Below are 26,882 nucleotides of genomic sequence, written 5' to 3' on the forward strand. Positions count from 1 at the left end.
ACTTATATTGTTGCTTAGGGCGTAGTTATCTTATAAGACTAAAATGTAATCTAATAAATTACTTTTGAAACAGACGATACCCACGAGTTTATTTAAACAAGCTTCACAGGTGGACACATGAGACTCGTAATGTGCGTCTGAGCTGAGGATCATACGTGTGAAAAACAAAACAAACTTATAGACACAGACACTACTCTTTTATAATATCATTCGTTTTTTATTATTTTATTGACTTAGTAAAACTATTTTATAATCTAATGAGCAGACTCCAACTGAGATTCGGGTTTGTTGGCCCGATTTTGGCGGGAAAAGCAAGGAAAGTAGTACCACTTCTCGCCTTTGGCAAATACTTCTCCCTCCTCCAAAGTCTGTGGAAGTTTCCTGAGGACGAAGGAAGGATTAGATTAATGGAAAATCAAAAATAACTTGGGGACTCTTACTTGTTTAAAGTCTCGGGTAGAGTGAGGCACAAGCCGGCTCCAATGAAGAGCAAAACACTAAGTAGGAACGAAGGCAGGGGCTTGTAAATTGTGCCCAGATAGATGATGTATGAACTGAAGAACCCGAATCCATAACCTATTACATGAATGTTGGCTACTCCTCTGCCCCGGACGCTGGTCGGTATGATCTCCGCCGCATACTGAGCCTCTGCATCGTAGGCGACCGAACCTCCGAAGCGGCCCAAGCCCACCATGAAGGCCAGGAGCAGGGAGTACTCCGTCGCATCGAGGGTGCCCACAAGATAACCCGTAACAGCCGTGATAATGGCACCTCCGAAAAGAGAGGCAAATGCCATTCCTTTTCGTCCAATTCTATTCTGGAATAGAATAAGGGATAGACCTGCTGGAAGGTAACAGAATCCTGTGTAGGAGAATAGCTTGAAGGGAGAAGTGCCTACGCCCTCAACATTGCGGTTCAGGATATCAAACGCCATTGTGATTATCACTCTGGAAAAGGAAATGCATAAAATATTTTATTTAATTTCTGTGGATATCTGTTTCTTAACTTACGATTTGATTAGAAGGGTAATTGTAAACCTCCTGAGCCTAGGCGTTTTCAGCATTCCCATGAATGTGTCTTTGTTTGTTTTCTGATCACTTTTTAGCTTTAAAGTGTAATATTTGATAAACTCGTCAAAAACAGCATCATCCACTTTACGGCCATTCATTTTGGCAATGCTGCGGAGATTTTTGGCGGCCTTATCGAATTTTCCCTTGGTCACCAGCCATTCGACACTTTCGTGAAGACAAAACGGATAAATAAGCATTCCCAGAGCTGGTAGGGATGTGGCCCAAAGATATTTTCTCCAGCTTCCCAGCCAAATGGCTATCCATGGCGAGATCATCAGACCGAAGCAGTAAAACAGGGCCAGGATAATGTTCAATCCAAACGTGCGATGTTTAGGACTCAAATACTCGAAAGCTATAGAAAAAATTGGCTCTCAATTTTAGCTTTTTGTTTTTTAATTAAATTTACTTACACAAAATATACATCAGGACATACTGAGTGTCCAATGAAAGTCCGGAAACGAAACGCGCAAATGAAAACCATGGCAGATCACTCACAAAAGAGGTTAAAAAATCTCCAGCTGCCCCTGTCAAGGTGGTCAAAACGCAGGCCGGCAGTCTTCCAATGCGATCCGCCAGGTATCCAAAGAAGATGCTTCCCATTACGGATCCCACGAAGAAAAATGATTGACCCACAGCCAGGTTGAAGGCCTCATCGCAAACCCAATTAAGCTAAATGTATAATATTTTAAGAAAAATTCAAATAGTAATTATGAATAATATTTACTTCGGTTGTGATGCTCTCATAGTTTTCTTCCCTTTCATATTGCCAAGAGTTGCACTTCGAAACTTGACTATCATTTAGCGTAAAAGTACAAGCCTCCAGTGAGGTAATATTCTCCGAAAAATCTGCAGTTGACAGAGAACATCTGAAAACAAAGCGTATTAATATTAAAATAACTATAAGCATCAAGCTATTTATTAAGATTTTACCTGAAGGGAGGCGTAAAACTGATGAGAGTCTGTGAGAAGTAGTGCAAGGAAGACACAATGTTTGTATATCCGAAGAGGCCTAGCATAAGAATCTGGTAGGGGCCAAAGCTACCGCACTTGTCCAGGACATTCTCAAGATCCATTTCCAAGCACGCACCCACCGCGATTACCAGCAAACTACTGATGCCAACAAAGGGGCCTCAGTAGCTGAATATATAACATTATCTCGTGGGTCGTATAGTTCTAATACTCTTCAAACACCGAAAATCCAGAAGGGGCATTATCGTACCCCCGCAATAGGACAAAGAAAGAGTTTCCGACTGAGACCGGTAATTTGTGTCTGGCGACAGTCTCTATCGGGCCCTAAAAAGTGTTTCTTCAAATGATTTAATAAGTCCTCTTATCATTATATGATATTTAAAGGTGGGTAACTAAGGCTTCTTAGATAATAAAACCAGGTGCATCTAGCAAAAAATTATTGCTAAAATAATAAAAAAATTGGCATATTAAGTCGCAAAAAGCTATTTAATATTTCCGAAAGCAACGACGACTAATTTCCAACTGGATATATTTAGGGAAAGATGCCATAACTTTTTTGATAATTGTCCGATCGGCGAATGTTATGGTTTCCCGATCTTAGATCTTTGAGAACTATCATTTTCAATCAAAACCTCACCACCGAAAATCGGACCCCATTTTCGAAATTTTTCAAAGGGGTAACATCATGATTTTGGCCAAAAATCGGGCCAAAATTTTATTCCGCGTTGAGGACTACATTTTGATGCAGATCGACGGTACTTAGTTCCCTGATTTGTCAATGGTATTCCTTTTTCAAATCCGATACGTTTTGGCCCAAATATGAACAAAAAAGTGCCTCAAAACTACTCATTTTAGCCATCCAAGGATCTTAACTTGGCCAACATGGCCTCCCCATCGATTTATTGCAGGAAAAAGGCCATAACTTTCTTGATAATTGTCCGATCGGCGAATGTTATGGCTTCCCGATCTTAGATCTTTGAGAACTATCATTTTCAATCAAAACCTCACCACCGAAAATCGGACCCCATTTTCGAAATTTTTCAAAGGGTAACATCATGATTTTGGACAAAAATCGGGCCAAAATTTTATTCCGCGTTGAGGACTATATTTTGATGCAGATCGACGGTACTTAGTTCCCTGATTTGTCAATGGTATTCCTTTTTCAAATCCGATACGAATTGGCTCAAATATGAACAAAAAAGTGCCTCAAAACTACTCATTTTAGCCATCCAAGTATCTTAACTTGGCCAACATGGCCTCCCCATCGATTTATTGCAGGGAAAAGGCCATAACTTTCTTGATAATTGTCCGATCGGCGAATGTTATGGCTTCCCGATCTTGGATCTTCGTGAACTTCGAGAACTATCCTTTTCAATCAAAACCTCACCACCTTAAATGGGACCCAAAAAAAAAAACCCATAAATCAAGGCTCTAGGCCTTTATTGATTTCAGGAAACTTATTAAAACTTTGCTTATACTTCGACGTTTAATAAAATATGTTTTTTTTGGCTTCAGCTTAGCCCGACTTTAGTTTCCTTCCTTAAGTTTTATTATTTTTAACGCCTAACTTGTACAGATATCGTGTTAATATATCGCGACCCACGACCGATAAAAGCCTAAAAAATTATTGATTAGAAATAAACAGACGAGTCTGAGGGCATTTTAGCGTTCTGGGTGGCCAGAGTGGTGGCGGATTGAGTGCGTTTTTCCAAGAAACTGAATGAGTACCACCGATCGTTCTTGCCAAAGTTTTCCCCGTCATCCAGTGAAGTGGGAAGGGTGCGGTTAAGCGTTTCCGGCAGCAGAAGACACAGGCCAGCACCCAGAAGCGACAGGACTCCCAGGATGATCTCCGGCAGGGGCGAGAAAATGCTCCTGGTGAATAGAATGTAAGCGCTGAAGAAGGTGAAGGCATACCCGGCCACATGAACTGCAGCCACTCCCTGACCACGAACGCAGGTGGGGATTAGTTCCGTGGCATACTGGGCTCCGGAGTTGTACGCCACCGTCACTCCAAAACGTCCTATCACGGAGAGGGATACCAAAAGTTTGGTGGCTGCGGAGAAGAGAAAGCTATATGAGTTGGACTGTTCAAGTGTTTCTGTTGAGGGCATTTTATAGTCTAGACATCACTTCTTAATTTAATCTGCATTCGCTTACATGCTTTATCTTAATCAGTCGTTAAAGATCATGGCGAACTTACTCTTACTCGAGGCAGAGGCCGCAAAGAGAAGGCCGCCGGTGCCCGAGATGAAGACTCCGCTGAGAAGCAGGGAGACGGAGGCCATCGCTTTTCGGCCGATGCGATCTTGGAGGGCGATGATAAGGAGGCAGGCGGGCAGAATGGCGGTGGCGCTGAGAGAGAACATCAAAAATGGCGAGATGCCAAGGCCCTGAACATTCCGCGACACCGCGTCGTAGCAGAGGGTGATGACCATTCTGTGGCGCGTGGGAGAGATCAGATAAATGCAATTTAATCAGAGAAGGCTATATCATTTCTGGTTGTCTACTCACGACTTGAAGAAGAGTATCAGCGTGTGCCGACGCAGACGGGGCGTCTTAAACAGGTGCAGCAGGTGGGGCGACGCCTTCTGATTCTGTTGGCTGTATTTGCACTCCTCGATAAACTCCTCGAAGGCGCTCTCCTCCACCTCTTTGCCATTGAACCTGGCCACCCGCTTCAGGCAACTCACGGCCTTGTCATATTTCTGCGTGGCAATAAGCCACTGAATGCTCTCCGGCACCACCAAGTAGAAGAGGGGCACCAGGAGCAGGGGCAGAGAGGTGGACAGTAGGAATCCCCGCCAGCTACCCGTGAGCACGGCAATCCAGGGCGCTGCCATCGATCCCAAGCAGTAGAACATCCCGATGCAGATGCTAAGGCCAAGGGTGCGCAGGGATGGCCGCATGTACTCCATAACTACGCAAATATATATTGGCGTATTGCTTTTAAATATTCTAATCCAAACTCACCCAAAATGTACATCATCACGAAATTGCTGTCTGTGGCAAAGCCAGAAATCAGGCGAAAAATACAGAATAGCGTGAGGTCCGTGCCCAGAATGGTCAGTAGGTTGCCCGCCATGGCGATCAGATTCGCCACTATCAAAATGGGCAGGCGGCCCACGATGTCCGCCAGACAGCCGAGGGTCAGAGTGCCGATCACAGAGCCCACAAAGAACATGGACTGGCCAAGGGTCAGTTTCCAGGCATCAGCGCAGATCCAATCCATTTCGCTGGACAAGCTCTCGTAGCCCATGTACAGCTCGTAGTCGTAGGAGTGGCAAGTTTGTCGAACGGTGCCATTCTGGCCTAGTGGCCAGCAGCTTGACTCAGCCGGCGGTTCACTGGAGGAGAGACCATCTGCACACCTGGACGTATGAGTGACGCATGAGGTATCCGCGAGCTGCTATTCGGCGCCATACCTACCAGTATTTGGGTACAAAGCTAATGATCGTCTGGGAATAGTAGTGCAGGGCGGAGAGCACGTTGATCAGGCAGAAGAGGAGCAGCATGAGGAGCTGCAGCCTGTTGCAGTCACCGCACTTCTCCAGGATCTTGTCCACCTCCAGCATGGTGTTCCTTCGGACGCGCAACACTTGCATCCACCGCTCTCCACTGATCACCGGACAATGGGAAGGTTTCGGCTCCGGAGGGATGTCGGACTCATCTTCGCCGCCGCTGCATTTGCGACGCTCTTAATTTCGTTTAATTTCCAAAGCCAATTAGTACGCTCCGAGATTCTTGCCGGACTGAGCTCTGGAATGATTCGTGTTGATGATTTTTGACAGCTTGGAGCTTTTCGTCTGATTTTGTGTAGTATGTGTTACTGTGGATTTGTTTACGTTTTAGTTATAGTAGCAGAAGCAGACGGACATTAAAACTTTCGGTGTGTCGTTAAAATGCGGCTAGTGGCTTGGACGCTTTATACATGTAACTGGGGAAAATTAAAATCAAGTAAAAAATAATCAAATTAAGTAACACATAGCTGTGTCAAGGTAAGCAGGTACAAACTTCTCAACTGATTGGAAGGCTCAATAGAACGGCGATAGTCATACTTACTTATATACTTTTTTTTAATATATTTAATTTGGATTTTTAAATTTTGCTCAGATCGCAAATCATACAAATGATTGGTTGACTGCTGGCTGTCGAAAAAGCGAGAACGAACAATTCCGATAAGAAACATCCGAGTTAAAGCACCGGAATAGAACTCCGTATAGTCACTGACCGAAAATCGCTCGCCTCAAGCTATTTGCGAAATTGTCAACCGCACGAAACGAAAGTAAAGTTTGATATGATGCTCTCGACTCGCCTCCAATTGTATTTTCGCGAAAATAAAATTGCACAATCCATGTAGAATGAGAATAATGTATCAACAACAAGATACTTATTAAATATTGTTGGTAGATCGGAGTCGATTAAAAAGCAATAATATTTTATAACACAATTTTGTAATGATTAGTTTAAATATAGTGTTTACTAACTCCTGATATTTGCAAACCCACTTGGTTTATTTGTAACATTTTTAAATAGTTAATAAGCATTGTATCGCAAAATACAAAATATTAATCATGGCAGCGGAGCATTCAAAAAATTAGACCTTTCATTTTCCAGTTACGGGGATGAGGAGATAAATATAGATTTTTGAGGTTACTGATTGCAAACATGCAATGCCGCCTATTTGCAGTTAAAATGGCGTTGAATTCTGATGTGACGTCAAAATGTCGTGAAGATTGCACGTTCCAAGGCTGTCATTTAATTTTGAATAGAAAATAATCCTGAAAAGACTTCCAGCAAAAGCCCAAACTAGAGCTTATGATGTAATTTCCTGCTGGATGGTTGATGTTTTTTTTTTAAAGTTTCGAAATAATACAGGGCACTTCTTTTCAATTGGTTCCATTTATTACGAATAGTACTAACCACCCACCCATGTTTTCACAATTTAAAATACAAATAGGTGTTTTTGAATCACAAACCTTTACTTTCGAAATTTTTAATTATTAATCAGTCTTCGATCAATTTTTCAACCAGATGACAATGTGCCATTTACAATGATCGTTTAAAATCACGTCCTTGCCTGGTTCTTCTCTGTCCTGTTCATCAATCCATGTCCTTGTCTCAGGCGGAGCCATTTTTCACATTTTTTCTCTTCTTCTGCAGACACGGAAAGTAAAAAAAGCTCTCGTTAACGGCGAATTGCTCCCCATCCGCCAAGTTTTCAGGTAGTTTTCTGAAAGTATTTCAATTTATAAGTTTCTAATCGTTGAATCACAAAAGAATGAACAACTTACTTATCCAAGGTCTCCGGCAATGTGAGACACAAACCGGCGCCAAAGAACATCAGACAGCTGATGAAGATTGAGGGGAGGGGCTTGTAGTACTTGGCCAGGTAGATCACATAGAAGGCCAGCGAGCTAGAGGCCAGTCCCACCACGTGAATATTAGACACCGCCTGCCCCCGTACACTGGTGGGAATAATCTCCGCCGCGTACTGGATCTCAGCATCGTAGGATATGGTGGCTCCAAACCGGCCCAGAGCCACCATTACGGCCAGCAGCAGGGCATTCTCCGAGGGATCCAGATGAGCTATCAGGAGTCCAGTAGCCGTGGTGATCAGTCCGCCCACGAAGAGGGCGGCACAGGCCATACCCTTGCGGCCAATTTTGTTCTGTAGCAACAGGATGGCAACTCCGGCGGGTAGATATACCACTGAGGTGAAGGAGAAGAGCTTGAAGGGCGAGGTTCCGAGACCCTCCATGTTGCGATTGATGACATCGCAGGAGAGGGTAATGATGACGCTTGAATGGACAAAGAAATACATTTAAAATCAAAGCATATTTAAAGAGGTTGGTAACTCACGATTTGAGCAACAAGGTCAACGTGAATCTCCGCATACGTGGTGTTAGAAACATCCCCAGAAAGGTATCCTCCTGATCCCCCATCTTAGTCACCTCCAGCTCCTTTTCCCGGTAGTACTTGACGAACTCATCGAATACAGATTCCTCCACCTTGCATCCATTGAATTTGGCAACTCTTTTCAAACAGGCCACCGCCTCGTCGTACTTTTTCTTGGTCAACAGCCACTGGGCACTCTCGCAAATCAGAAGGGGATAGATCAAGACTCCCAAAGCCGGGAGGGAGGCCAGCCAGAGGTAGTGCCTCCAGTTCCCTATCCAGATGGCAGCCCATGGAGAAGTCATCAGACCGAAGCAGTAGAAGATGGCCAGGATGATGTTTAGGCCAAATGTTCGACTCTTGGGGCTAAGGTACTCGAAGACTAAAAAACAATTATTTAGAAAATGTTATAGCATTTTTTTCAGATAGCTACAAGTACTATTCATTAATAGTAATGTTTATGATTATTAACTATGTGTAATTGCAGTTGGATGAGCATTTGTGACTGATGTTTTTACTCTGAAAATCGGTAGTTGATCGATCGCCGAGTTAACCGATGAGTATTCCAGTTACAGGTGTAAATGGTTTTTAAAATTGCAGGTGAGTAATTTAAGTGAATGGCTTGAGTTGCCCAGAAACGTCACACTTTCCTAATATAGTTACTAATTTTAGACCAAAACACACAAACTTACCCAATATATACATCAGATAGTACATGGTATCCGTAGATAATCCGGAGAGGAATCTGGAGGCGGCGAACCAGGGCAACGTGTTAACAAAGGATGTGGCAAAGTCGCCCGCGGCGCCACAAATGGTGGCCATCAGAAGGGATGGCAGTCGACCGATCTGATCCGATAGATAACCAAATGTGATTGTGCCTATGACAGATCCAATAAAAAAGAAGGACTGACCTACAGCTGGATGGTGGGACTTGTCACAGACCCACTTTAACTAAAGGAATAAAGTGAGGATAGAGTTGATTAGGAAGCAAGTCAGAAAGGGTACCTCGGTGGTGATGCTCTCATAGCCACTTTCCCGATTAAATATCCAGTTCCTGCATTGTGCATCTTCGGCTGCTACTCCTGTGCCATTGACTATGTCCATCAGAAAGGTGCAGGAGGGGGCAGAGATATTGGAGTACACCGATCGAAGTTCATCCGCATCGAGACCATAAAGATCGTCGTGGGAGCACCTGTGTGTGGGAGATGAGCATTTCCTAATGATTTCCCTGGAATTCTGATGACTCACCAATGCTCCGGCGTGAAGGTGATCAGCGTTTGCGAAAAATAATGTAACGATCCGAGTATATTTGTGTAGCCGTAGAGCAACAGGAGCACCACCTGGAATCTCCCGTAGTCCCCGCACTTGTCCAGCACCTGACTAAAATCCATGGGGCAACGTTGCTTGGCTTAGAACCGAAGTTACCGACTGGCGAGCTCAAACTGTCCCGCAGCTACGGCGAAACTGCCGTAGAAATACTAATTAATTTCCCTTTTGGCTATGACAAACAACATGTTTTTTTTGCGGTCAAAACAGCTGGACGCGCATTTCGGAAACGAAGATATATTTCCGACTGCCGTACCAGGGCACATATAGCCCACCATCCATCACAAAGGCTTATGTCCTAAAACTGTGTCTGTTTCTCTTCAATTATATAAGGGCTTTAATCGTTATTGGCTTTTCTTAACAAAATGTTACATTATCGTGACATTACGATTGATCAATTGCTTTGATCTTCAGGCTAAAAATAGTTCATGTCCACTAAGTAGTGGGACAACGACTGACAATGCGCCGATGGCACGACTTTGATTCTTTGTTAGACCAGCTTGTCGCATACTCAGACTCGATGGCGACCGCGGAGTGGTTCAAAAACAATGCATGCAGCTGTCAGTGCTTTTCCAGATTGCAGATACAAATTTGTGGCCATAAATTAAGCTCACAAAACGGTAAACACAAGAATTGTCGCAACCACTCGGCTGTGAGAAGCTGGAAAGGGTATCCGTCGGATGCACGGAAAATATTCAAACGGAAAGCATTGCGTTTTAATTTTTTAAAGGGGGTTTACAAATCTTTTGCTTAGTAGTATAATTTAAATTCTTGGTCAAAATCAATTAAGATTATTAGATCCAATTTGCTAATCTCACATAAGTTGTCTATCCAAAACCTTATTGAAAAATAAGACCCTTCTAACTACGCCTTAATTTCAAGTCTCAATTGTTTGTGAAAACCATCTGAAAAATGTTCTACAATTAATTTAATTAAAAGCTTGACATTTTTTGGTGTTGGGAAACAAATGACGAAATCGAACCAACTGGCTTAACTAAACAAGCAGCTCTTTAAAGTTTATTATTCGGGTTTCACGTGTTTAGTTTTGGCATGGGGTTAAAAGCTATTATGCATTACGATTTGTATAACCGAATGGCTATACTCCATCTGGGAAGGGCATTATTAATAACATTATTATAGCTCAGACCGAGAGTGTTTTTCGGCCACACTAATGTGCCGACATCAGCACGTTGACCTTTTGCTTTATTAGGTGGCTTTGACTCCGGTCCGCTCCAGGCACTCTTAATTCAATTGTGGACCGAATGACCTTTTGCGCATGCGGGGCAACTGCAACTGCCATTTCCAATGCCTACGGCTGCGATCGGTGCAGCATGTTCTTCCCCAAGAAGTAAGAACTGGTAAATGTTGCTAATTACGCGGGGATCGGAGCATCAGGTCCTCTTGGCCAGGCGATGTAAATTTAACATTTCAATTGTCTGAAGCCAAATAAATTTTCACATAATTGGCCAAAAGCCGGTGACCAAGTGGGAATCGATGCGCGAATCGAAAAGTGAAAGGGCACAGGCACTGCTCTCTGGCTGGCTCTTGGTCTGGCTGGTCCCTTTAAATGGTTTAGCGGAAGAATAACCTTTCTAAGTCGACACGATAAATGCGCCAAAGTTGAAGTCGGGCACACGATTTGCCGCCAGGTGGGCAACCGGCCACCCCAGCCTCCTCCTCTCGCTCCATACTTACAGTGGCGGTGCATTAAATAGGCAATCGAAGTGTTCACAAAAGTGTGTGTTAACTGAACTGTAGATTATAAAGAATTATAGGCCTTCCAAGCCATCTTTATATACAAATGCTCTTTTATATTTTATTTCTATTTTAAATATTCTCCGGTTTAATAATAAAATAGATGCTTGAGCTAACGACCTCAGGTGTAGGTGCAACTTCGACTTTTGCCAGGGTCTCTGAGCCATATGCTTGATCGTTGGCCCCTGACTAAGACTCTGGATCTGAAATTAGTTTATTGCTTTGGCTGCACCATGTGAAGCAGGCGACATTTGCCGCCAGTTGGCAGTATAAATGGCCAGAACTCCGAGCCACAGCTTGCAGTTTTGTTTTTGGCTTCTTCTTGCGCGATCGTCGTCGAATTAAACGCTCTTTGGACCACTCTCTGATTAACCTGAGGTGGTGTGTCTGTGAACTGTGAGCGAGCTGAAAGGATACCCGTTCAAGGACTACGTTATGCTGAAGGTGTGCTTCGAAAAGTGACTTAATTAAATGAGACATAAAATTGTTAACTATCATTAGAAGATAAAATATCTTTTCCATGAGTTTTAAAAATTGTGTAAACCCTTATTGATCTACCTCTAAATATTTCCAGATTTCCCTGCTGAGCGCCGTGCTCGGCATCGCCTATGCTGGTGTGATTGGCCCCGGACCTTACTATGGCGGACCGGCTGGCCCCGGACCGTTACACGGCTACGCGCCCTATGCCCCTCCCCATGGACCTTTACCTGCCCACTACGCGGCACCCAAGCCCGTCGCCCCAGAGCCCTACGACCCTGACCCGAAATACTCGTTTGGCTACGACATCCAGGACGGATACACAGGAGACCTGAAGTCTCAACACGAGACGCGCCACGGCGATGTGGTGAAGGGCAGCTACTCGGTGGTGGATCCGGATGGCACCAAGCGAACCGTCGACTACACGGCGGATCCTCACCATGGCTTTAATGCGGTAGTGCGCAAGGAGCCACTGGCCTACAAGGCCCCTGCCCATCTTGCTCCCGTTATTGCTCCAGCTCCTGCACCCGCTCCCCTACACTTGGCCGGTCCTGCCCCAGCTCCACCTCTGCCACCCGTTCCCAAGGCACCCCTGCTGTCGTATCCTTTGGCTTTGAGCACTCTTCACCGGGCTGGCCCTGCTCCAGCACCGGCTCCTGCCCCTGTTCCTGCTCCTGCTCCCATCCCGGTGCCAGTGGCTGCTCCAATCCTGCCCTCCGCCCACTTCCATGCCGCCTACCCGGCGCTGGCCCACAGTGCGTATGCTCACTACCCGGCTCCGGTTCCGGCACCCGCTCCCGTTGACCCCCACGCCTATTATCACCACTGACCGCCCTTAGGGCACCCACCGATCTGATTTGATTTGATTTGAGTTAATTTGTCTTGTGACTATTGCACGCAGCTTACACTACTGACCCGAAACTAAATCTCCGGCTCTTTCCGTGCCAAACAACGCTCCACTCTACTCAACCTCCTTTGCTGTGTTCTTCGAGGGATTTGATACCGATCCAGTATATAGATTGGTTAAGATACACCTAGCCTATGTACATATCTATAGCATATGTTGTTGAATGGTTAGTCTAGATCTAGTAAAAATAAAACGATAATGGAAACAGAAGATGGAACTATTTTTCTTTACAAAACACTATATATTAGCTAGTAATATAATATTATTCCGAGCGGAGTAAAATCCAAACAATCCCACATTTAACGCAATTGATGTGTGTTTTATTTATTGTATCAACTTTTCGCAATGTTTTCATATATGTATACGTTATATGATATCGTATGTGGCATATCTCATATGTATAATTATTCTGATTATGTATAAATATATGGGTGTGTTGTATATAAACGACTCGAGTATGTCACCATATGTTTTTTATATATATATTTATATATATGTATAAGTTTAGTTCAATGCATATTTCCATATGTATAATGTATATAATGTGTCATTTATAATACGTTTTATGTACGAACAGATGGAAATGTGTACCAGACTCCGACTCCAACTTCACTCCCCTGTTGCGAATGCGTGTTGGTCGCGCTGCACTCGTTTAGGTATACAATTTAAATACGATTATAGTCCTTAGTTTTGTAATAAACGGTATCAAAAGATAGGTACAATTGAGTCATGCCTGCTACCACTAAATTAATTCGAAGCATCTATTCCAACACAAACGGTTAACTGCCAAGCTCGGGGCATATCTGATCTGTATCTGAATCTGTATCTGTTTCTTTGTCTATCTCCGATTGTTTTGGTGTGTTTGGTTATTAAAACTAAGGTCTGGGCTGGGCTGGGCTGGGCTAGGCTAGTGAGATACCATACAAAATGCTGTGCTCTTAAAGCCTTTACAATTGGACACAATTTAGCTAAGTAGATCTGCTTAGAATAAGATACTAATATACGGTGTACATACGATAATTAAGCGGCTAATATAGCTCACAAATATTCCTTGACAAGTGTATAATATTTATAATTCATAATTTCTTCGTTGATTGTTTGGCTTTGACTCGGAACTCATCCTCCGCCCTCCGATTTAAGATTTTGGTTTTAAGATTTCCGATCTCCCATCGGCAGTATGCATAAGGTATAAATCTATCATAGACAACCACTGGATGATGAAGACTATTTCGGGATATGTTTGAATTGCTTTGCTTGATATAGTTTATCGGTATAAAATGGGGGGCAAACAAATGGCAGCTTTGGCTATTCTCAACTCAGATCTCAGTTACAAGTTACTGGATACTTTAAATTCGTCCTCGACTACATACTCCTAGAAAATGTGTTTGATCTATATAGATATATTTGATGTATGTATAAGTATTTGAATGGGATATGTTTCACTAATGATTAGATAGTTGATTTAAGCATTTTGTTTCGGTTTTGGTTCATTTGTTTATAACTTGAAACGGAGGGTTTTCTTTTTATTAAACATGATTGGTTATTGGTAGGACTTCCATTTCACACTTTTCTTCAGTTTGGACATGGTATGGTTATTGGTAGTGGTTAAAAAAATACTCATAGTTGTGGGATATTTCACTACACAGAAGTGGTTGAAAATTTAGCTAACTGCATTTGATGATAGCTATATCTAAGTATATTCTTGTATATCTCCATATATAATTAAATCTATATTTGTAGTCAGTTTGTTTGCTAAGTGCTTGGAAATTCTAGTGACAAGAGAACCTAATTAGATTTAACCGAAACGACGATAGTACATAAATAATAACAGTTCCTAAAACTTGTTCCATATTGTCCTTCTTTTCGTACTAAATTTTTCCAAAATTTCGTTAACTAAAGTTGGAAATTTCGAGAGGAGTCAACTAAATAGATCTTATATCAATATCTAGTAATATTCGTGTGAGTATCTAGGTTAAAACTTCTCTCCCCTTCAGTTATATCCTTTGCGTATATTCATGTGAGTATTGTACGATATTGGGTTTCAAGTTAGACATCTAAATTGATCGATTTGATTAGTACTTTGTGGTATTTAGGTATTTTAAAGCAGTTTCAATATCGTTTGATTCGTTAGTTTATCTGGTTTATCCATGTGTAATTTGACTAGTTTCAATTGGAATGGAGTGGATTATCTAATTATGTTATGGTTCTGGTAATAGAATAGATTTAATTCGAATATGTAGATAGAAAAGGTGGTCCATTTAGTGATCGTATTCGTCAGCATATGATTAGGTTGATAGAGATGAGACATGAAACCGAAAATAGAAACAAAATAAATGATAAGTTCTCGTTTTCAATAATAGTTCTTTAATTAAAAACATTGCAGCACATTTTCAGTTAGCACAGATATTAATATTAAATAATTTTAAGAAATAATACACAAGAACTCGGAATAAATAAGGATGCAAATAAAAACTGATTTCGCTTAGAAATTTACATTTTCACGCTTATTGTATAAGCTTTAAAATGATATGAGGCTAAACCGAAATACGTTTCGCCTTAGCTTTTATATTTTATATTTAAATTGATTTCTCATCAGCTTTTCGTTTTTGAAAATAGTACGAGTTATAACAATTTCGCAAGTACTAGCAATTATGATTATGTTGCATTTATGATATAGGTGTTCTCAATATTATATCGTAGGTATGTATGTGTGGAAGTTATCGCTTATCTAATCTTTAAATCTTTTCTGCATTCTTTCCAGCATTCAATATGTTTCACTAACTTATGTATCGATATATGTATATAATATATATAGATTTGTATCTTCTCATAACTACTAAAGGTATGCTCGAAACTCTTATCCACCTGACACTTCTTCGTTAGCATAGGTATAAATAATGTACCACAATAGTTATATGAATTTATCTTTAGGGTAGTAGTAGTAGGTATGTGTATTTAGAATTTTTGCAGGCCAGCCAGTTTGATTTCCGCACTTGATTCTATTGGTTGTTTTCAGCTTTTCTTCCATTCATTTTTAGAAATTTAAGTATCGAAGGTGTTATTTTTGCAATTCCACGCAAGTCTTCTCCGTGGTTGCCGTGGTCGTAGTCGTCGTTGTTGTATTCGTGGTGGTGCTGCTCGACGTCTCGTCCAAATCATCGTTGTTGGTTTCCATTTCCTGCTCGGTTATGACGGTCACCAGGCCACTAGCGTTCTCTGTTCGGATGTAGAAAATGACACGAATTAGAAATAATTTCTTTCTAAAACAGTTTTGCAGCTGAAAATGTGAAGTCACAACACAAATTGTTGCATTACCGATTTAATCCAAAACTTTCTAGGCAAGATCTGTTGGGTGGGGGATATTGGAATGAGAGCAGAGCAAGAGAAATATTCAAGATTAGTATTAAAAGAATATGACAGCAAAAAACGACACTCAAACAAAGGATGTAAAATTTACACTCTGAGTACTCAATTTAAGGAAAAATAATGTATGATATTTTTAAGTGAAAGAAATAGTCTGATGAACAAATTTATATACAATTTACCAAATACTAAACAATATTTGAGCCACAAGAAGTAATTGAAAAGAAAAATCAACTGAAAACCTAAGGAAGTGAAAATAAAATCGAACGCTCAAAAGTAGGCAACACAAAATGGAAAGCTAGCACAACAGTCGCATCCCGAAAAACGGGCTGACTTCAAAAGGTGACAATGACTGCCAGCAATTTCCGCACCGTTCAAATGCTGCTGCTGTTGATGCTGAAATAGACTGGAGTGTGGCGGCGGTGGGGGGCGGCCGTGGCCGTCGTCCCCCAAATATCCGGTCGACGTCTGCATGCCGCCGGACATATCGATGCCTCCGTTGCCTGTCATCATGCCCCTTCCTTGCTGCGGATGCTGCTGATGTTGCTGCTGTTGGAGTTGCTGCTGTTGCTGTTGGTGCAGGGCGTTGAGGGCGCCGCTGAGCTGGTGCTGATGATGCTTGGCCGCAAGACTGGCCAGCTGGGCATGTTGCTGCTGCAGCTCACTGTTCATCCCCGGCAACATAATTCCCTCTGTGCGTTTGCCAATGCGTTTGTGTTTGCGGTTTCAGTTGCCACAGTTTCAAAGTGGGGGGTTTATCGATGGGGTGGATGTTAAAGTGGGAGTTGGTCGAGGGATGGGGCAGGGATGCAGGTGGAGCGGAACAGAAACAGACAAGAACAGCACACAATTAGAGGTTAGTTTGCTAGAGAGCCTCTTTGCTAATGCCTGTGGGATATGCCTGTCACTCTTTGTTAGTTGGCATGCTAAACATCGGTGTAGGTTTTCCTGAACAATCGAAGACTACTATCGTTCCATTATGCTCTGGGCAAGTGTCACTGCATGCTAGCTATCCCTTTAAGACTGTTATAAATTTACGTTGATATTAATTCCACTGAATCGAAATGCAAGTTTCAAATATTTACTCGGCAAGGTTGTTAGATCAAATTGTTACAAGACTGTTTTCCATTTAAGTTCAGGCTAAGACCCTTTTATACCAACATTGAAGAAACATAAGTATCCCAATTATAGGTATTTAATATAAAAGCCTACAAAATCCCTTTTTTAAAGCCCCTAAAACCAAAAATGAATCACAAAAGTCTTTCCTATCAAAACCAATACCCCACATAATATTCAAATATTTGTTATTTCCCAATCACTCACTTGAATTGTGCTCGTAGTGCCCATTTTGCTGGTTCATCTTGGCCGGGGAGTCCGTGTTTAGCTGCGAGGCGGTCACCGAGCGGGTTTGCAGAGTGTTCGGCTTGGAGTTGAGGGCCGAGCCGGGGGCGCTGGGCAGGCCGCTGCTGGTAGCGCTGCTGCCGCCGCCGTTGGGCTCGTCGAGCAGCTGGCGCAGTCGTTGCAGTTGCGCCTCCAGCTGTCGGTTGTGGTCCTCCAGGATTTGCATGCGCGCCTCCAGGCGTCCCTTGTGCTGGCGCAGGAGCTTAGCCTCCGCCATCATGTCCTAGAATCGAAAGTCACGCATGAATAACTTGAACAAAAACCAAATATCGGATGTGAAACCCACCTGTCCTTGCTCGCCTTGGCCAGAGAGTCCTGTCATGCTGGAACTGGAGTGCTGCATGCCATTAGAGTCTTCCGGCGTACCGCTCTGCTGTTTGCTGCACAGTTGCTGGTACTCCGCCTGCAGGTTAGCGTTCTCCTCCTCTAGATCGCGTATAATCGCCTCCAGTTCTTCGCGCTGCTCGGCGTCCATGGCGGCCATCACCTGAACCGGCGACTTGGGAGCGCTGCCGTTGCTGGTGCCTGGCAGGGCCTGGCAGTACTGCGCGATCAGCTGGTGTTCGTCGTCGCTATCCGGCGTCGAGTTGGATCCAGTTCCGCCGTACTCCACTTGGGCCAGACGCGAGGCGTACATCTCCAGCCGGGAATGCATGTCGCTTTGAAGCTGGTGCGTCGTGTGCTGCGGGCTGGGCGCAGGACTCTCCAGAGCATCTCCTGGTTTAAGAAATAAATAATTACGATTAATAGATTCAAGGAATAATGAAATGGCCTATAAAACATACCCTCCAGGACACTCTGTACAGGCAGATAGCCAACGCGAGGATGTTTCTTGAAGTATTTGCGACTCTTGAATTTGTTCTTCAGTGCACGGCCAAAGTCACGCACGTCCTCGGTGGATGTGGTCTATAAAAATAGTAATATTATACATTTTTCCTTCATTTGTGCCAGCAACAAATCACTCACCGTGGTGCAGTACTCGTGCATGGGATGTGTAAGCTTGTGGTTTTTGGCATTTCGACCGAAGAAGAAACACTTTTGGCACATGTCGAAGTTGAAGCATTTGAGGCATCGGTATCGGAAGCCCACGATCGGGTACTCCTTGCAGATGTTGCACTTGGCCTGGTGCTTGGCCGCCTCCGCTGCCGCCAGCCGGTGGAGCACCGGCAGCCACACAAGACTCTGCGGCTCATGTTGCAGCCAGCCGAGGAAGTGCTGCAGCTCGATGGAGATCTCCTGGTTACCGTCAATGGCCTCCTGTGATATACCAGCCTGCTCTAGACAGGACCGCACCGAAGGCTCAATGTTGGAGCCACCAAAGGCGGCCACCTCGCCGAGTTGTCGGGGAACCTAAAATATAAATCGTTTAGAGTTCTCTGGGTTTTTGGAGAATGGTTTCAGTCCCTACCTGTATGCAATCGTGAAGAAGGAGACCCAATCGCCGCTGGTCCGCCCTGCGCTCGGTGTCTGCCACCAGGCGGAAGAGATAGCGATACTTCTCCTCCAGGTGACCCTTACATAGGAGAACCAGGCCGACCTTAAAACTGAGCACCCGGATCTGTCCAGTTCGCTGCGAGTCGTAGACGTTCAGGATCCAGTTGATGGCCAGGTCTAGCATCAGCGTCAAATCAATTTTATCGATTGTCACGTAGAGCGAATGCAGCACCGTGGTCATGTCCGGGATGTCGATCAGTTTGTCGTTCTGGGCACGCAGGCCATGTCGGTCGAAGGACTCGCAAGCGGTGGCCATGCTGATCCTGTCGAGGGCTGTTGTGGTAGAACATTTAGAAAACATTCCATGAGATAAATCTTTCATAACTTACCCAATCGCTTTTGCACGGAACGCAGTTTCATTGCGGTTCTGTAAGCCGAAAACCGAATCTCGTTGAGGTCCGCCAGACCCTTCATCAGTTCAATCATCTCCGGATGGTCCCAGTGCGTTGTTTCCCTTTCGTGGCTTTAATAAAAAATATTGATTTTTTTTATTTGTTTAGTCAGTTTACCAATACTTTTATCATCTGATTACTCACTCGATGTAGTAAGGCACGTTGGCAGAGGTGGTGGCCCGCTCCCAGGGCGGCTTCACGCTCTGGCCGAGATTGGGCAGCGGTCCGATGGTGCCGCTGTTGGATGTGGTCCGCCCGTCGTCGCCGTTCTCGTGGGACTGCTGGGCTCCGTTCTGGCAAAGGACCTTCTGACGTTCGTCCATGGCGATTTGCAGAAGTTTCATGCTGCAATCGACAATCCATTCAAATAAGGATTCAAACAGAAGTTATTGAGTAAGGACTTACCGCGTGTTCAGGTCCTCTAGCTTGGAGAGGCAGGGCGTGGGCACCAAGACCTGGTTGGCGGTGAAGAAGGACTGCTGCTCATTGCAGTCGTCCAGGAGGGCGCTGGCCGTGGTCATCTTGTCCCTGAGACGCTGCAGCTGCTGCATCTGCTCGTTGGCCTCGCCCACCGAAGCGGGCGGCAGCCAGGATGTTTTTGTCTGCTCGGCGAGGGCGACGCGGGAGCTCAAGTCCTCCAGGATCTTCTGGAATTGACGCATTTTCTAAAAGTAAACAAGAAATACAAAGAAAAATAAATTACAAAAGTTACTCGCAGTTGCTGCATGAAAGGATTAGAGGAATTAATTCAAATTATGAAATATGGAAGTGAATTGCCAGTGCCTTGGGTACTCCCGCATCCCTAATTCGCTTCCCATATGCACAGGATTCAATTTGCTGCCAGACAATATGCTTGCAACAACAATTACCACCGAGAAAATGAATTTAATCTGCATACCTACACGGTGCTGGATGCACAGACAAGTTGCAGCCATTGTGCTGCCCGCAACTTTAATTATTATTATGAGCTTTATGGGGCTTTTTGCTCGGCTAAAAGGATTAAAATGTTTGCCCAAGTTTGCCGCGCAAAATAGGAAGTAATGCCGGGCAATATTCTATACCTTCAAGGAGAGAGGGTTTAATTTTAATATAATCTAAAGGTAACTTTTTCTATCTTGTTATTACAAAGAGGTGTGGTGTAAGCCCATGGCAGCTCCGTGTCTTCTCCCCTTTTCGAACATCGAGATGGTTTTAAAGAGTGTGTGTTCAGTTAGTTCTTCATTAGCAGTAAAAAGAAGCCAGCTTGAGCTTTAACGTTTATGTTTTTTGTATGCAGAGGGAAACCCGAATTTCCATGCGGCACTCCACTCCCCGGTTCCTGCAGCTTTTCTCACTTTCAGCGCTTTCCGCTGCGCCAATTTGGTGCTTTGTAACTCTAAACTGCAAAAGGCATTGGCAGCACCAGCACCAGCAGGAGATGCAACAGAAACAGGAGCAACAGGACGAAAAGGAGCAGCAGCTGCCGCACACGTTTCATTTGGCCCATTTCACCCCGACCCCATGAGAAAATTTTCGCTTTTCAATTTCTACCTTGGCACCCCATTTCCCGCCCAGCTTTTCCATTTCCATAACCGTGCAACAAAAACTTTCATTGCCTGGCGCTTTGCATGCAACAAGCAAAATGCATTTACCTTGGCAAAGCTCAAGTTTGTGCCACCCGCAAGGACTGACGGAAGGAGTCCTGGATCCTGGATCCTTGAACCCCGATCCACCCAATCCACCCACTTTGCCTTCTTCGTTTACTTTATTATTTCATTTAGTTTTCTCTTTCCCGACATCCCCCTCGGCTTTCTTCACAGATCCTCCTCCGCTGGCTGGCTGGCTGGCTTCTGTGTAGTTTTTTAATTTAGTTTTCTTCGAGTTTGTGTTTTTGATTTGGAACTTTTGCCTTGGCTTTTCCAGCCTTTAACTCTTTTCGGTTCCCGGGGCAAGTTTATGGCCCATAATGCACTTGTCCGTGTGTTTGCTGCAACTTTTGTTTGCGGCATTTCCCCAGTGACGTCCAGCCATGGCAATTGTTGCATTGTGGCTCCTTTTAGGGGCTTTTTGTTTTAGGCCATAAATATTTACAGAGTTTTACTTTGGGGGAAATACTAATATTATTTTGATGGTGTTTCTAAAAAACATCTCACCCCAGGTGCTTCAAATAACTTATAGACTTCGTGAGTCGGTTAGTTTTATTTAACAAAGGTAGCTATTGTGCAAACTTTACGCTTTACTTTATTAATTAACATTTTCCAGCCCACATCAGGGATTGCCTTTTCGTTGCGGCCTACCTGAGTCCTCGCCCTAGTCCTCCCACTTTGCTCCATCCCGTTGCTGCTAATTACGCATACAAATTATTTTCTGCAACTCCAGTCTTTTCTGAAAAGAAAAGCCTTTGTGTGCGGCTGCTTTGAGAGCTGCATCCCGTTTCTTTTTGCAGGCAACAAAGGCGGCCGAAAGGCTGCGGCCAGCGTGTCGTAGGCAATCAATAATTTGATGTTTTCAATAAATACGCAATCCCCACCACTGCCATCGCCCCTACTATTGGCCGCCCCCATTAATTAGTGGCAACAAGCCAACAAAGGCAAAAAATGAAGGAGATGTGTCTGGCTGATAAGAGGGCATTGCACTTTTAAAGCCATCGCCTTGGCTCGGAAGTTAATCACAGACCACATTGTGCATTGGGCATGGGCGACGCGGCGACTCCAAAGGAATCCTTGCAAGAGTCAACACGGAGGCAGAGGTCGGAGGATGGTGGCCGGAGGAGCTGCCGTTGGGGGCGTTTGTCCATGGCGTCTACTTAAAAAGTGCAACTCTGTGTAATTTAATACCCTCCGTTTGACTTCATAACAATTCCTTGGCCCGGCTTCCACCTGCGGCTGCCGAGCAGGGAACTTGGTTAAATAAATAAAGCCAAAGCTGTCGCCATATTTTCTATGGCATCACACGCCCCCTGAGCTTATTTAAAATGCTTTGCACTCTCTCTGGGAAAGGGATGTGCACGGGGAAAAATGAATACCAGTATTCATAAGTAAATTTAAAATTTTATTTACAAGCGGAGTCTCTCTCTTTTCTCTTCTGGACCAAGAAGAAAGCGAAGAACATTCCCATCTGTAATTGACATTTTGCGATTCCAGCAGCACTTTAAACGGAATTTTAAGGGAATTAAATCAATCATAATATTATGTGAACGCACTCCATCCCTATTTTATCCCCTCTATTTTACTTCCTGCTCAGTGAAGCCGTAAACGGAAATCCTTGCTTGCATTAATTAATTGAAATTGCAAGTGAGACTGTAAAAGTATTTCGCTCAAACGAAACGAGGGGATTGGTCGAAAGGAGAACGAATAAGGAAGAAAAGGAAAAACTCGGTTAGCAGTTTGCCATTTTTAACAAGGACATGTCTACGTAAATAAATCAGAACGAATCCTTTATGGCAGTGGGTGGGAATTAATCAAGACTTCAAAGGAAATGATTAAAAAGCGAGATGCAACAGCAGCAGTGAATAATTTTAATTAAAATTGTACATTAAAAAGGATATTGGATTTAATTTTCAGTATCACTGTGTAAATATTCTTTGCCAATTGTGACTTAAAATAGATGGAATTATCCTTTAAAAAACACTTTTAAAAAATATAAAGACTGTATTTCTCAGACTGAGTATGCCCAATATTGTGGCCACCCCTGTTAGCCAATACACAAACCTCTTTTTCATCGCGCAAAATTCCGACGACCTGGCGGTACATGCGCTCGGCCTCGTTGTTGGGATCGTAGTTGGAGTAGGTGTCGTCCACCAGGGTGATGTCGCCTATCCGCCAGAGCTGCTCCTCGGATGAGGAGGAGTACAGTGACAACATGTTGCGGCGCCGCTCATCGGCCACGTGCTGCCCTGATGTTGCAGCAATGACCGGTGCTGCTGTGGCTGCTTCTGTGGCAGGCTGATCCTCCGCCGCCCGAGACTCTGCCTCATCACATCCGCTGCTGCTCAGTTGGGAGTAGCTGAGGCTCAGCTCGTCCAGCTCCTCGCCCTCCTCCTCCTCGTCCTCCTCGTCGTCCTGCTCCATTTCGTGCTCCAATTCGGTGCCACCGGTGCCACTATCTCCGCTCTGCGAACTGGCCTTGGCCTTGGCCACGCCGCCCTCCGAGCCCGCCCCCACATTCACCACCACCATGTTGTTCAGGTGGTTCAGCTGATTCACGTGGCTGCCAAACTGGTGGGATTCATTGCTGCTGCTGCTGCTCCGACTGCGACGCTTCATCGAGCGGAAGGGGGAGAGGAAGCGGCGGCGTGTGCTGCTGGTGGGCGTGGCATAGGGCGGGAGCAACTCGATGCTCTGCTGATGGATCTTGGTGGAGGGGGCCCCGGCATAGCGTTCCAGGGACCTTGACTTGGCTCCGTTCCCGGATCGCCTGGTGTGGGAATTTTCAATAACCTCGCCGGCCTCGTCGCTGGAACTGTTGGCAATCGCAGCGGTCTGGCCGCTGTTGGAAAACAGTCTCATCCTGGAAGACTATTTTCCAGCCTTCAAGTAATCGGTAATGTTTCTTCGTGTTTTTTTTATTATTTTGCTGCTGCTGATGCTGCTGGCAGGGCTGTCTTGCAGCTTCTCCGTTTTGCCGAGTTAATTAATCTTGTTCTATGCAGATTTCAGGTTTTTTTCGCCGCCACTTCTTTCGAACAAAACCAACAAAGTGAAAAAAAATGAAGTAACCACTAACTTAGGCACTTGGGTGCATCGTTTTAGGGCACATTCTTGCGTAATGAACGTTGTTTTTATGCGCTTATCTATTTATATAAACCGGTTCGACAGGATTCTGTGTTTATTATTCCGTTTTCTCTCTTCTACGCTGGGCAAATATGACAAAGTGCGATTGTGTGTGTTTGGAGAGTCAATAAGCCACTAAATTACGCCGAAATTCCCAGCTCACGCCCTTTAGACATCCCATCCCCCACCCACCCATAAAGAATCCCCCCCGTAACTTTGACTAGCGTTAATTAGCCAGACATCGCGGAGTTGTTTGTCAAGCAAAGAGGTTGACTGCATTCTGTTTGCACAATTGTATCTGTCTTGTGGCCGTCTCACTCGCTTAAATTATGTTGGCCAATATTTGCCCGCCCGGCCGATAAGCCAGCTCCAATGTTTCAGTTAAGATATTTATTGTCCCTGTCTTGGCGTTCTGTTTTCCGTTTTGTTCATGGCCAAGGTGCGATAAGTGGAGAGGGACATGGTGTTTGGGAAAAGCCAATAGAAAAGTGGGATAGGTTAGTGGAACGATCATATATTTAAGAGCCAACAAAGGACAGAACTTGTTAAGAAACGGCGACAAATACCTGGGAATTCCCACAGAAAAATGACCATGTTTTCGTTTAGAAGGAATATCGTTTTTTAATTAACTTGAAATTATTTTATCATTTCCAACTGAAGACCAAACTATATTTGACAACCAGTCTCTACAAATAGTAGCTTTCCCCATTGAGACCACAAGGGGGGACAAGAGCTTAAAGTAATTAAGTTGTTCTGGTTTCAATGGGAAATTTAACCCGGCCAAGACCGTCTCAAGTGAATATAACTAAGCATTGACCCCGTGGTGGATGGATGAAAAATGGAACTGTGAAAAGTGCGCAAAGAGAAGGCCTAAAAAATAGATGACATTTCAGAAAGAAGACCTGACCGACCGAACGAAAAGCGGAAAAATAACCATGAAAAGTAGGAAACCAGGAGCGTGGAGCAGACGAAAGCTCATTAAAAATTCTAAGCTGTAAAGCAAAACAAAGTTTTAAATAAAGTCGAGAAGGGTGGGGCGGCTGGAGCCGGGAAGAGACAAGTAAACTAACAAGCCATTGACAAAGACTCCAGTCACTGCCGTGATGAGTGAGTGCGTCCAAAAGAGTGACGAAGATAAGGTTACTTTCGAAGCGAAAGAGATGGGTATGGAACGAAAGAAAGAGAGAGGTGCTGGAGAAATGCCAACGAGTAATGCCGGTAATGACATTGTAACGGTATTTATTACAACATTACGACGAATGACAAGTGTCTAATTAGTTGAAGCAACATTCCACTCGCTCCCACTCCCCATCCTGTCTCCCTACTTTGGTTCTGCATAAATTTCGTGTTTCTCGAAATTCTGTTGCAACTTGCAACACAGTTGCCCCCATCCCATCCACCCAATAGTATAATTGAAAATTATTGTTGCATGCCAATTTGGGCAAAATGTTTATGGCACGAGCGCAAAAATGTTTGTAGCTGAAATTATACATTAAATATTGGATGCATTTTTCTCATTTTGCTATTTACATGTTTAAATTACGAAATGCGGAAAAAAGAACGATATGATGGTTGCATTTCAATTTGATTGATGTACTTTGTGGATACGTGAGGGAAATCCCAATGAATATCATTATAATTTTCACTTTTTCCCCTGCCGAGTCGGCACTCTACTCTACGTTGACTTGCATACAAAATCCCATATCCATATCCCCCGCATACGTATGTATATTGGGAATATGAATTGATATTGATAGAATGCCCCGCTGATGTGTACGGAATGTATTTGTTATTGCTTTGGAAATGCAAATATTTTATGTTTGGCTGCAAAAAGGATGCACCATAGTCTGCATGTGTGGTTAGGAGGCTAGTCCACCCACCATGCATATGGACATATGGATGACACTTCTCCAAGCAATTTCGGTGAAATAATTTACACAGATTGACAATGATTTCTACCGATTTTTAATCATTCGTCGCACAACCGGACTCTATTTGAATGTTATCAGTGGAACAAATCAAAACTATAAAGTTTGTTTTCACTTTCGATTCGTTTTTGGGGTTTTTGCGAAACTAATCCCGATGCGCGGCACATGCGAGGGAGCCAAACATTTAACGAACTACAAAGCTTAGAAACTACAATAAATCACCAAAGTGAGAAGCAGTGGGGAGTCTTAAATCCGTTTACCTGGCTCCGATGCCCGGCTTTTGTTTATCAACAACCGAACTAATTAAGTTGGCCAGCTCCAGGGGAGCTACCCGGCATTACACACTGAGGGCCATAAAGGAAATAGAAAGCCCTGCGGTCACACTTTGTGATCTCAAAAGGTCCAGAAATCCAGCCAGATCTATGAATAGAATGGGAGTGCTGACTCATGGATCGCATTCGAATATCGCTGTGAAAATGGCCCAACATAAATCAAAAGCGTCACGAATCGTAGATTCGGGTTCGAGTACCCAACCACGTGCTTACGATAATTGCAATTTGATTGAATCTAAGAGACCTGAAGTTGGGCTTGAATTCAAACTCGGTGTGCCCGGAATTTTTGAACAGGGTACTGAGAACTGGGTACTGGGTAGTGGGTACCGGGCACCGGGCACCGGGAGAGAGTCATTCAACTTTGAAAACAACAAATAAGAATCCGAATCATGCAAAGCCGCGTCTCTGGCGGATTACACAAAAGCCCAACCGGAAATTTCAGCTGGAAAAAGAGCAGGAAAAAGAAGCAAAACCGAGACACAAAAAAAGTAACCAAAAAAGTAAAAAAATAAAAGCAAAAGTGCATTATGCGACCCTCGGTTCTGGGCTTTTGTTTAGCCGGTCTCGCTCTGTTTGGTTTATGCATTTTCACAGAGAAGCAGCCGAATGAGTGAATTCGAATTTCCCATTCTCCGGCCCCTAGCGCCTTGCCCCGCCTGGGTTCTGAGTGGCCGACCATGAATAATTTTCCAGTTGTGACTTTTGTCTTTCGATTGTCAAATCCATACAAATGATAAACAAAAGAGGGAAATGTGTGGGCGGACGGTTTTTTAATGTCTTTAATAGGGCTAACACTGATACCGCTGATATTTGGGGAAG

General features: G+C 44.0%; 5 protein-coding genes and 1 long non-coding RNA gene across 33 annotated transcripts in view; 2 read left to right on the forward strand and 4 right to left on the reverse strand.

Moving 5' to 3' along the window:
* Positions 1–209: 209 nt before the first annotated feature.
* Positions 210–2,198, reverse strand: LOC6499353 (organic cation transporter protein). The gene is made up of 6 exons (XM_001954773.3): positions 2,001–2,198; positions 1,795–1,936; positions 1,481–1,739; positions 1,011–1,422; positions 441–947; positions 210–381 (listed from the first exon to the last, which is right to left on the reverse strand). Exons 1-6 carry the CDS (start codon positions 2,141–2,143, stop codon positions 255–257), a joined length of 1,590 nt encoding a protein of 529 aa, XP_001954809.1. The 5' UTR covers positions 2,144–2,198; the 3' UTR covers positions 210–254.
* Positions 2,199–3,462: 1,264 nt separating this feature from the next.
* Positions 3,463–5,644, reverse strand: LOC6499352 (organic cation transporter-like protein). The gene is made up of 5 exons (XM_001954774.4): positions 5,469–5,644; positions 5,013–5,410; positions 4,554–4,959; positions 4,243–4,478; positions 3,463–4,095 (listed from the first exon to the last, which is right to left on the reverse strand). Exons 1-5 carry the CDS (start codon positions 5,642–5,644, stop codon positions 3,671–3,673), a joined length of 1,641 nt encoding a protein of 546 aa, XP_001954810.2. The 3' UTR covers positions 3,463–3,670.
* A 266-nt stretch (positions 5,645–5,910) lies between these two features.
* On the forward strand, positions 5,911–6,542 carry LOC123257399. 2 transcript variants are annotated; one of them, XR_006507441.1, is made up of 2 exons: positions 5,911–6,045; positions 6,153–6,542. It is a non-coding gene; the product is annotated as an uncharacterized LOC123257399 (long non-coding RNA). The 2 variants fall into 2 exon arrangements; XR_006507440.1 differs by having other exon boundaries at positions 5,911–6,037.
* A 458-nt stretch (positions 6,543–7,000) lies between these two features.
* On the reverse strand, positions 7,001–9,406 carry LOC6499351 (organic cation transporter-like protein). The gene is made up of 6 exons (XM_001954775.4): positions 9,186–9,406; positions 8,943–9,129; positions 8,630–8,888; positions 7,902–8,319; positions 7,334–7,840; positions 7,001–7,272 (listed from the first exon to the last, which is right to left on the reverse strand). The coding sequence occupies exons 1-6, from the start codon at positions 9,326–9,328 to the stop codon at positions 7,161–7,163; spliced, it is 1,626 nt and encodes a 541-aa protein (XP_001954811.1). The 5' UTR covers positions 9,329–9,406; the 3' UTR covers positions 7,001–7,160.
* A 1,848-nt stretch (positions 9,407–11,254) lies between these two features.
* On the forward strand, positions 11,255–12,612 carry LOC6501231 (larval cuticle protein A1A). The gene is made up of 2 exons (XM_001954776.4): positions 11,255–11,462; positions 11,593–12,612. Exons 1-2 carry the CDS (start codon positions 11,454–11,456, stop codon positions 12,322–12,324), a joined length of 741 nt encoding a protein of 246 aa, XP_001954812.1. The 5' UTR covers positions 11,255–11,453; the 3' UTR covers positions 12,325–12,612.
* A 2,131-nt stretch (positions 12,613–14,743) lies between these two features.
* The window catches only part of LOC6499350 (dystrophin), a 126,033-nt gene continuing 113,894 nt past the window's right edge, over positions 14,744–26,882 (reverse strand). For 15 of the 27 annotated variants that reach the window (XM_032449879.1, XM_032449878.1, XM_032449875.1 and 12 more), the window contains 9 exons: positions 19,458–19,717; positions 19,197–19,397; positions 18,990–19,123; positions 18,575–18,933; positions 18,133–18,516; positions 17,952–18,072; positions 17,453–17,883; positions 17,089–17,389; positions 15,754–16,457 (listed from right to left, as the gene is read on the reverse strand). In XM_032449879.1, the coding sequence (XP_032305770.1) occupies positions 16,036–16,457; positions 17,089–17,389; positions 17,453–17,883; positions 17,952–18,072; positions 18,133–18,516; positions 18,575–18,933; positions 18,990–19,123; positions 19,197–19,397; positions 19,458–19,717 (2,613 nt within the window). In that variant the 3' untranslated portion in view covers positions 15,754–16,035. The other 12 variants (XM_014910529.3, XM_014910533.2, XM_014910532.3 and 9 more) reach the window with 5 other exon arrangements.

This window comes from Drosophila ananassae, chromosome 2L, assembly GCF_017639315.1.
Source record: "Drosophila ananassae strain 14024-0371.13 chromosome 2L, ASM1763931v2, whole genome shotgun sequence".
Taxonomy (NCBI): domain Eukaryota; kingdom Metazoa; phylum Arthropoda; class Insecta; order Diptera; family Drosophilidae; genus Drosophila; species Drosophila ananassae.